Source organism: Lissotriton helveticus, chromosome 7, assembly GCF_964261635.1.
Source record: "Lissotriton helveticus chromosome 7, aLisHel1.1, whole genome shotgun sequence".
NCBI classification, from domain to species: Eukaryota; Metazoa; Chordata; class Amphibia; order Caudata; family Salamandridae; genus Lissotriton; species Lissotriton helveticus.
In genome coordinates, this window is record NC_136068.1 from 1,733,950,395 (window position 1) to 1,733,961,897 (window position 11,503).

At 45.2% G+C, this 11,503-nt stretch overlaps 1 protein-coding gene across 1 annotated transcript in view; it reads left to right on the plus strand.

Moving 5' to 3' along the window:
* LOC144770714 (uncharacterized) overlaps positions 1–11,299 on the plus strand; it is a 115,637-nt gene extending 104,338 nt beyond the window's left edge. The window contains exon 5 of the mRNA XM_078655445.1: positions 9,949–11,299. Coding sequence (XP_078511571.1) covers positions 9,949–10,389 — 441 coding nt within the window. The 3' untranslated portion in view covers positions 10,390–11,299. The remainder of the gene's footprint in view (positions 1–9,948) is intronic.
* Positions 11,300–11,503: the final 204 nt, after the last annotated feature.

Genomic DNA, 11,503 nt, shown 5'->3' on the forward strand with positions numbered 1-11,503 from the left:
TACACAGGTTGCAGTAGCAGACCTGTAGTTCCATTTTACATGGCCTCTCATGTGTGGCATAATACATGCTTTAGCCCGTGGGAGGCCTCTGGGTTACCCATGCACTGGATGCAAGGGTACCATATACTAGGAACTGATAAGTGAACCCCAGTATCCAATCTGGAGTGCACCAAAGTAAATGTGTAGCAGATAAGTTGGGGTCCTGATTAGCAGGATCCCAGTCACACTAGTCAAAAACAGTGCAACATCAAGAAAAAAGTGGGGGTAACCATAAGAAGCAGATCCTACTTTCCTACAGGAAGTAAAATGGTAAAATTGCTGGTGGATTCTGGGACACTTATAACTATGGTTACCAGAGAGCTATTTGAAAAGGTGTGGCCTAACAGAACATTATTACCCTTTGATCGAAAAGCTGTGTCCTATGAATGCCTCAGCATTGACCTGTGTGGTTACCTTGATGATATTCTTTTTTTTTTTTAAAGTTTTATTAAAAATAAGGAAAAAGAAAACAACATACAAGGCAAAAAACAGTGTACATGGGCATGTGTTCACAGAGGAGGACACCTAGGCACGATATTACACAGTAGATCAATAGCACATGGAGTGGGGAGGGGGCGAGTGGGGAAACAAATTAGAGATGACATAAAGAACACAATATATGGAATGTCTGATCAGGGGGACAGGGGGACATCTAGGTTCTCCACGAATGGAGGCGTACACACATTTCCACGATATGCGTTCCATTGGCTCCAAATGTTGTTCCATTTCCTAGGTTTGACCCGCGCCACATACACAGTCTTCTTTCTGAACATACACCAATCCATATTCTCCTTCCACACCGATACCGTGGGCGGCCGCTGGGAGCCCCACAACTGCGCAATATCTCTCTTTGAGATCATATTCCCAAGGGTCGCCCACTGTGTCTGAGCCACACCATAATCATTCGGCTCCCACACATTCAACAGACAGCGTCTGGCCTCGGGCAATAACATCACTCCAGTGACCCTTCCCAACACTGCATGCACACGATTCCAGAACGTCTCCACTGTGGTACACAAACAAGGATGCGTAATCCAAGTGTAGTAGTAAATCCCTCTTTATTAGTAGGTAGATAGGTGGCAGGTTACAAGATAGGAAGATACAAGGAGAAAACCCCACCAGGAACGAGCTACCAGCTCCTCAGCCTGAGATGACCAACTCTCTCTAGCCACAGTCAGGCACTTAAACATTCCATGATGTCACAGTACATTCTGATGCTGTGGTAGAGGGGAAAAGATATAGAAAGCATTTACCACACATCCACTTCCGTTAGCGAACAACAGCAAGTAATAAGTTAAGACAGAGCAGAAGAATCCAGAGGAGACTGTAGACATAAGAGCAAGTCAAAGAGACAATTTGAAAAGCAGGAAACACAAGCGTGGAAGCAGAAACAAAGGAAAATTAAAAGAGGCATGTAGAGAGGTATTCATAAGATGCACAAATGGTCATGGTTGAACAAAACACAGTAATGCAAATTACATAACATGCCCATCCACCCTCCTTAATAAAACAAGGTAGCGATCCCGGTAAACTAAGTAGGGTGTAACAACTGCAAAATGTGTGCAGATGGAAGAAAGCACAATAAGATGAACTAGCAACCTACACAGAAAAAAGGTATGCCTTGCAATAAAGATTAGCACATGACATGTACTAACAACCTCCCCTCCAAGGGTACACCAAGAAAGTCAACCTTTAAACTGTGGAACAAAACAACTCCCCAGGAAAGGGTACACCAGAGAATACTAAAGCCACTGGAACAAAGAACACAGTAGCCACACACTGACAACTGTGACACAACTACACCAAGAGGTAGCGCTGACCACGCACCTCGCCTACCCAAGAAGAGTGATGCAACTTAGACAATCACAGACAACCTCCCCTAACAAAAGGGTACACAACGGAACAGTGCAAAAGTTGTTCAACGCCATTTCGGTAGGCCAAAGGAAACTAATCCTTGAAACTTCTGAACATAGTAGTTACATGCTGACAACCTCCCCTAATGAAAGGGTACACCACGTTAAATGTGTGCAACGTAACTTCTCCAAAGGGTAACAACATGACCCTAGGAAACAAAATGTTGGCACTGACTGGCCCCAAAACTTCCTCACAACCTCCCCTAAGTAAGGGTACACTATAGGGTACTAACCCTTAGAACATGAATGGGGCATTGATTATACACAAACGCCCTAACTGCCCAAACAGGTTGAAACACAGGATACACACCCTGTGAAACCAAGACTACAACATCCCCTATATATACATACAGGGTAATCCATACGGAACAACATCGCCCTAGTTTAAAAAAAAATTATTATTTTTTTTTTATTTGTTTTTTTACATTGACTAGCCTCACACCCTCCCCTAAATTAGGGTACACCCTAGGGTTATGATGTTGCCTTTGGAAACTAAACTCTCCACTAAAGAGAACAACATAAAGTACTAGACCACTCAGAGAGAGTTCTGTGTAACTCTAGGTGTAGGTCAATATAATCATCACGGCAGAAGACACAATATACAACAATACACAATGAGAAAAACACTCGAAGAATACACAATGAGAAAAACACTTGAAGAACTTCCTAAAGATAGAGTGGCCATAGCTAGAGACTACAAGCAATCACATACCCACCCACAATACCTACTGAGAAATTAATAATTTCAAGCATAACACAGTTAATACACAAAAAATACATTAGCTCCGGTGAGCGATATCTCACCCGAGGTCTTCTTAGCCAGGATTGTCCATAAGCTCCGATGAGTGACTTCACACCAAGAAATCAATCACTAAATGTGCAGTGCGATGTAATAAAAACAATAAAAACTTGGAACACAACGAAGACTTGAAGTGTTCAACCACCGAATAGTCATATAAACAGAAAGTACCAAATGCGCAGTGTGATGTGATGAAACTTAGGAACACACCTAAAATTTTAAGTGTTCAAACACTGAATAGTCACATGAACTGTGAAGTGAACCAAAGAGTCCCATTTCTGACCTTCGGCTTGCCGCTGAAACTGTATAGAGACTGCTATTGTGTGAAGACTTGTAGCACCAGACGCACTCGTGTAAATACATGCAGCACCAGACGCACACTTGGGAAGACTTGCGCACTGACTGCAATCAAAATGGCGCCACGCCGTCACGTCCGCGCCGGAAGGCTCACGGCGAAGATGTGCTGTCCGGATTTGCAAAGAAGAAGGCAGTGGCAGAGGAGCAGACGTCACACAGGGCAAGAAGCAGGCTCCACGAGACAGGTAAGATCGTGTGCGCGCCATGGCAGTTGGGTTGTTCAAAATGTAAAGGCTCAACCGCCCCAAAGTAGATCGCATGGTAGAAGTACACAAAAACATCATAAAAATGCCCTCCACTCACCGCAAAAATACAACTGTTTTCCACAAGGACGAGAGTCAAGTCACGCTGAATGTCTTCAAGCTGTGAGGAGTCACAGGAAGGCAGAGGAAACACCACACTGTTGGAGTACAGCCCTAATGTAGAAAGGCCACACAGAGCTTGACTGAACAGATGATGGGTGGCTACGGTGATGGAGAAAGTAAAAACACAACATATTTGTGTAAGAGAGAGAGTACTGCTAGTGCCGGGCACCTTCAGAAGAACAAATTTAACAGGCGCTCGTAGGAGAAGAAGTGCCCTCACTGTGTGAAACTACACTGAATCCACAGTGGTTAAATCCAAAGCGAACTGTCAAATAACTCAAGAAAGCCAGAAGGCACAACAGGGTGAGCAAGCCCGCTGAGACAGTGGCTCTCGTAGCTGGAAACAGATAGTCTCCAGATGACAGCAAGATGGCAATATACTCTCACCCAACACGAACGCCCAGGTTGCAGGCTGTCCAAGTTGAAAAAGACACTGGTGGGGTTTACTGGGCGTTTCTCTGATCTCCAGGAGATAAGCTTACTTAAATGTAGAATTGTCCTTGGTTTCTTTATAGTTGAGTTCCAGTATTCCTTCTGCAGCATAGGTTAGTCCAAAACGTCGCCAAAATGTGGTACACAAACAAGGATGCGTAATCCAAGTGTAGTAGTAAATCCCTCTTTATTAGTAGGTGGATAGGTGGCAGGTTACAAGATAGGAAGATACAAGGAGAAAACCCCACCAGGAGCGAGCTACCAGCTCCTCAGCCTGAGATGACCAACTCTCTCTAGCCACAGTCAGGCACTTAAACATTCCATGATGTCACAGGACATTCTGATGCAGTGGTAGAGGGGAAAAGATATAGAAAGCATTTACCACAACCACCTCCGGACACTCCCAAATTATATGAAGGAAGGTTCCAAGCATCCCACAACCACGCTTACACAACCCATCTGAAGAATAACCCATACGAATCAGGTGCGGTCCAGTAACATATACACGATGTAAGATTTTGAGCTGAACGAGACGGAGACGGGCAGGGATAGCAACTTCTTTGGGCGAGGATAATGCAGCCTGCCAATCCTCGTCGTCCAGCTGCAAACCATCGCCGGTCCAAGCCTTCCTGAGACGCGTCAACAGATCCACCCGGGCATTGATCAACTTCTTATATACCAAAGAAATGGTACTGTCGGGCACGTGGCCGTCAAGGACCCGATCTTCAAGGGGGGAGGCCTCGGGGACGTCGGTACCCGCAGGGAGAGCCGAACTTAAAGCATGGTGAATCTGTGCATACCGGAAGAATTACCTGTCACTCAATGCATATTCTGTCTTCAATACGGCAAAGGTCTTGATTTTGCCCTTGACCCAAAGATCGCCCACAGTGCTGATACCAATCATATCCCATTTTTCAAACCCTTTCGTTTTCCAGAGACATCCCAACCTTTCAGACTCATACAACGGGGTCGCACGAGTCAGTCAATCTCTCCATTCCATAGACGCATTCGCATCATGCCACACTCGTACAGCAATTCTGGTGGGTCCAGATAAATCCTTTCCCACCACCTTGGAATAGAGCGCCCTTCTGTAGTCCCCGCCCGGTAGCAAATATTTACCCATCTCGAACGCCGGGTTAGGAGCTGGAGCGTATGTTGCATGATTGATCGCACTCAGCTGCGAGGCCCAATAATAACTCCTGATATCCGGCAGCGCTATCCCCCTGTCGTACCAGGGAAGCGTGAGTTTAGCGAGGACGATACGCGAACGTCCATCCCAGATTAACCGTCTCTGCAGGCTCTCAACCTCTCGAAAGTAGCTCGCCGGGATAATATCGAACGTATTCTGAAGCGCTTACAAAAACAGCGGCAGGGACATCATCTTAAAAAGGGCTGCGCGCCCGAGCGGAGATAGAGGCAACCCGCGCCAGCGCACAACATCAAGTTTCAATCTCTGAAGAGGAGGGAGCAGATTACGTCCGTATCGAGCTACGGGGTCCAAAGATCTAAACATCCCCAAGTACTTAAAGCCCGTCGGAGAGACCTGAATGGGGCACCTGCGAGGCAAGGGAGGGGGACCGCCCGAGAGCACGTATACACAGGATTTAGCCCAGTTGATCACAAAGCCCGAGTTCCTCCCAAACGAAGTAAGCACGTCAAACAAAACATTCAGGGATTTTCGAGGGGACGTAAGGTACAACAAAATATCGTCCGCGTAGAGCGAGACGCAATCCTCGAAGTCCGGGGACAACTGGATCCCCCTAATCGAGGGCTCACAGCGCAACCAGGCAGCCAGCGGCTCAAGGGCAAGAGCGAAAAGCAGTGGTGACAACGGGCAGCCCTGCCGTGTGCCCCTCCCGAGGACAAAAGAAGCAGATACTCAACCATTCACGACCACCTGCGCTGGTGGCTCCTCATACAAAAGTTTCACCCAGCCGATGAACCCGGGGCCGAAACCGAATTTGACAAGTGCAGCCCAGAGATAAGGCCACTCCAGCGTATTGAAGGCCATCGCAGCATCCAAGGAAGCCAAGATGGCCGGCTCACGAAAAGACGCCGCCCTCGCGAGAACACCGTGCAAGCGCCGCAGGTTGTGCGCCGAGTTACGGTGTGGGATGAAACCGGATTGATCTGGATGGATCAAGTCACTGATAACATTTGTCAGGCGGTTAGCTAATAATTTGGCAAGAATTTTCGGTTCAGCGTTTAGAAGCGAGATTGGTCTATAAGAAGAACAGCGATCCCGTGGCTTCCCCTCCTTATGAATAACCACGATAGTAGCAAGACGCTGGTCACGAGGAAGGGAGCTGGTGTCTCGCGACTCTAGAAACATATCGCGAAGATACGGAGCCATTTTGTCAGGACAAAATTTGTACAATTCAATGGGCAGACCATTGGGACCCATGGCCTTGCCAGAACGCACTGAACGAATGGCAGTAGCCACCTCATCCGCCGAAAGCGTCGCATCCATTAGGTCGCTGTCAGACTCAGACAGGCAGGGCAATGTGATATCGCGGAGCAACAAATGAGAGTCCTCCTCCGGCCTATCAGAGACCGGACAATACACAGTTCGGAAGTGTTCCACAAAGCACTCAACAATTTCAGCTGGGTCAGTCACACACACTCCATCAAGGTTCTCAATCACAGGAGCTACACGACTCGCCCTTTCTTTCTTGTCCAGCCACGCAATCAATTTACCCGCCTTATCACCAACATCATACAATCTGCCCTGCTGTTCTTTGCTCATGACTTTCGCAGTATCAGTGACCAGGGTCCTATAATCTAATTGTTTGAGACTGAGAGAATGAAGCTTAGCACGGGACACTCCGAGCTCCAAGTCACCCTCCAGCTCGGCTATCTCTGTCTCCAAACGGACCACCTCTTCGCGCTTACTTTTCTTGGCGTTAGCGATTAGAGATAAAGCCTGCCCACGTATCACAGTCTTAAAAGCTTCCCACAGTGATACAGCAGAGGACACAGACCCCACATTTTCAACACAATAATTATCGAGGGATTTCATCAACTCAGCACGGGTCTTGGGATTGCGAAGATACCAGGGGTTTATTGGGGCGACTCGTCCCTCATTACTCATAGTAGTATCCATGCTAAGCCACAATGGGCTTGATGATATTTTTGAATTCAAAGGTAGAAAGATAACAGGCAGGGTCCACATAGCAAACAAGGCCCTTGATATTCTGGTGGGGTTTCACCAGAGGCTATTTGGCATGATTTTGAAACCTGGAACTGAAGAGCAGGTATTAGAGGTGATCCAGAACCAGAAAATATTATGAACAAGTACCCGTTTATATCCTCCAGTGAGTCGGGCAAGATATTGAGGTTCAAACAAAAAATAATTGTAAAGGAGGGGCCAGGCAGTCGAGCATAAGCTCAGAAGTGTGCCTTTTTATAATGTTCAAAGAATTAGAAAAGGAACTTGACATGCTATGCAAAAAGGGATAATCGAACCAGTTGAATCCTGACTGTGGTTTTCACCATTAGTTGTGGCTCGCAAACAGTGAGAGCTGAGGGTGTGTGTGGACCTTTGCTGTCTAAACAGAGAAATATGGGTAGACTCACATCTGCTGCCCTACATCTCAGAACTGCTGGCAGGATTGAAGGAGACCAACGTTTTTTCCAAGCTGGATTTAGCTTCAGCCTATCACCAGCTGGAATTGGATGATGAGTCTGGGCACCTCACAGCTTTTTTATCCCCTTTTGGTACATACCAGTACTTTCTTATGCCGTTTGGATTGGCTTCGGTAGCCTCAGTATTCCAGAGAGATATGGTTAATATAATTATATAGTTATATAATTGGAATATCTATATTCCAGGACGATGTTTTGATTTGTGTCCCAGACAGACAATCTCATGATAAGATCTTGAATGTATTGTTAAACAGATTTCAAACACAAGGGGTTGTACTCATGAGAGATAAATGTGATTTTCTCATGGACAAAGTGGAATATTTGGGACACCTAATCACCTGTCAAAGAGTTGAACCTAAACCTACCCTAGTGAAGAGTATTATACATGCCAAACCACCAGTTAATAAGCCTAGTTTAAAGTTGTGTCTTGGCTAATGCAAATTTTATTCTAGGTTTGTACAAAATTATGCAACCAAATTAGGAACATTGTTCAGTATGTTGAGGAGAGGAGTTAAGTTCAAGTGGAGCAGGAGTGTCAAGAAATGTTTGAGTGGATAAAAGAGCAATTGACATCACCCAGAGACTTAAATAATTACGACCCAGAGCTCCAGTGTATCCTTACTGTTCAATCAATCAATCAAGTGTTTTGCAAAGCGCGACTACTCACCTGCAAGGCACTGGGGGAGGGGAACTTCTGATCTGTTGAAGGCGCTGTGATGCCGTCAAAGAGCCATGTCTTGACGTTATTCCTGAATTGAGGCAGTGATGCTGATTGCCTGAGGTGGAGAGTCATGGTGTTCTAGGTCTTTGCTGCGAGGTAGGAGAAGATTTGTGGAATGGTGGCCAGTGCCAGTTGGGCGGAGTAGAGGTCTCTGGTGGGTGCATGGAATGTGAGGCGGTGGCTGAGGCATGCAGGTCCTGCGTCATGTAGGGCTTTGTAGGCTTGTGTGAGGAGCTTGAAAGTGATTCTATTGTTGACTGGGAGCCAGTGGAGATCTCTCAGGTGGCCGGTGATGTGGTTGTTGCGGGGGATGATGAGGATGAGTCTGGAGGAGGTGTTCTGAATGCTCTGCAGTTTATTGAGGAGTTTCTGGGAGATTCCAGTGTAGAGTGCGTTACTGTAGTCTATTCTGCTGCTGATGAGTGTGTGGGTCACCGTCTTTCTGGACTCAGTGGGGATTCACTTGAAGATCTTTCGGAGGAGGTGTAGCCTGTGGAAGCAGGATGATGAGATGGCATTGATCTGGTGGTTTATAGTGAGTGAGGCATCCAGGATGTTGCCAAGGTTTCGTGTGTGGTCTGAGGGGGGGAGGGGGTAGTTCTAAGAGCCGCGGGCCACGATGAGGTGGAGGGGGTGGAGCCCAGCATTTCGGATTTCGGCTTTCTCTGAGTTGAGCTTGAGGCAGATGTTTCTCATCCAGGTGGCGACAGCCTTCATCCCATCATGGAAGTTGTTCTTGGGGACTGTGGGGTCTTTGGTGAGGGAGAGAATCAGTTGGGTGTCGTCAGCATATGAGACAATGTTGAATCTGTGGGTCCTGACGATTGCTGTGAGTGGGCCACGTAGATGTTAAAGAGAGTGGGGCTCAGGAAGGAGCCCTGAGGAACTCCGCAGCTAATATCCGTGGGTTCAGAGTGGAACAGTAGTAGTTTGACTCTCTGTGTTCGGCCAGTGAAGAAGGAGCGAATCCATTCCAGGGTTTGTCGTGGATGCCGGCTTCAAGGAGTCTTGTGCATGGGGGGCAGTGGGAGATGGTATGGAAGGCTGCTGAAAGGTCCAGGAGGATAAGGGATACAGTTTTGCCTCGGTCAAGGAGGTTGCGGACACTGTCTGTGGTGCAGAGGAGGATGGTGTAGGTGCCGTGGTTGCTACGGAAGGCGGATTGGGAGAGGTCCAAATACTGTTGATGCGAGCAATGTGGAGTTGGGTGCAGTGCTCAGCCAGTTAAAAAATTCCCAATTACAGACAATTGGATAAGCATTGTTCTTTAGTAATGCTTTTAATTATCATTAACCAGAAAAGGTAATGCTTCATCAGTGAAGAGCCCATAATGGAGAATGACCAGTTACTGTATTCCTACATCTCCATCATGTTTATATTATCTTCATTGAATTATTCAACAACCTTCCCCCACCCCAATTTCAGAGGTACTAGAGGCAGGGGGCAAGATACTGACTTTGCACCAACTCTACTCTCCTTTCTGATCTATTGACCTATCAACATAGGCCAACCCCAAACAATCATTTTTGTTTTGATAGGTGACCTTAAACCTCAATTGACTGATTTCCTTATTTAATTGTATATATTTCAAATCTAGCATTGTAGAGCATTGCTCAACAAACTTAATAACTGAACTAATCACTAAAATATATTTACGTACTTATTTTTTTCTAATAGGTTGAACATTCGACAAAAAGGGCTGTTATTATTGATTTGGGATTAGCAAAGTTTGTTAACTACACTGAAAGTGGGAGTCCTGAGACTAGCGGCCAAAATAAGGGGTTCCATAAATATGCTGCCCCTGAAGCCCATGCAGGCAAGATCCGTACCAGAAGGTCAGATGTCTGGTCGATGGGGAAGGTGATCACCGAAGTCCTCTTGGAAAAGATGCTCCACTGGGATGGCTGCACAACTAAAAATATTCGAAAATTGCTTAAGCGGTCAAGGTATGCTGACATAGTCCCTGAAATGCTGCACAAAAATCCAGACAATCGGCTATCCATGGGCAAAGTGGTGCGACTTGTTAAAAGTGTTAAGACCTCCATTAAGTTTCAAAGTTTGGATCTTATCTTCTATGATTTAATGCAAGTGTTTGAGGTGTACTTATTGGATTATTAGACGTGTCAAAAACATGTGTCATAGGCCTTCTGAAGACATGAAGACCTCCCAACTTGAAGGGGGGGGGTAGCCTAACTCCCTTCAGTCACCCCCTGAGCAGTGACATTTTACAAGTGGGAATGCTGCATGCTGTTACTTACACTTTCAATATGACTTCTCATGCTAATATTTAATGCACCAGTCTGCCTCTTGGGTTCTCTCGGCAGAGACCTCTACTTGGGTGCTATAGTCTCTGCAAAATGACCTGCTTTCCTCATGTAGCTTTTGATTGCTTTAGTCAGATCTTAAGAAAGCTCCTAAGTCTGATAGCTGTTAATTATGTTAATTATGTTCATATGGCTAATATGAGGGATGGGGATGCAGTTTCATGACTTCGCTTGGGTAAAATAAATACCAAAAAGTTGAATTGGACATTAAACAACATATCAGAATTTGTATGTTGTGGTGATGTTTTAGCCAAATTCATGTACTTAATCTGCATTGTACGTATACATATTACACAGAGCTTTCATAAAATCCTTTTGATAGTGGTGGTAACTATGTACGATTATAGAAGCTTCTGTGACTGCCATATCTTTGTTGAAACTGTGTATGTTTATTATCTACTTTCAGATTCAAGTGTTAACTGAGCTTTGCATTTGTTGTATAGGCATATGTAATTCTTACAGTGGTATACTGCACCAGTAATTTATTTACACTTTTTCTTTTAACTTTTGGTATTCATTCCGTCCAATAGGCCTACTTACTTTTCTGTTATCTCCATTGATGTATGACCTTAGCTTGTCTGTTTCTATTTGTTTACCATGACATTTGCTTCTTTTTATACTCTTCATTTACACTGACATTAATTTGCCCTTGGAATGTAATGTTTAGAAAGCTTTTGCCATGCAATAAAAAAATTGTTGATATTAGTTTCCTGAGTATAGTTGATTATAATGGAAATCTTTATAATAAGCACCTGCACCCAAAACGTGATATATTTTGTCATAGTTAGTTAAGTGTAAACTCCATAGTGATACTGTGTTTTATGATGGCCATAATATGTTGTAGGAGTTCCTCTTTACACTGGCATTTTATTAACAAGTCGTTTATATATCTTCCGGAGCATAATATT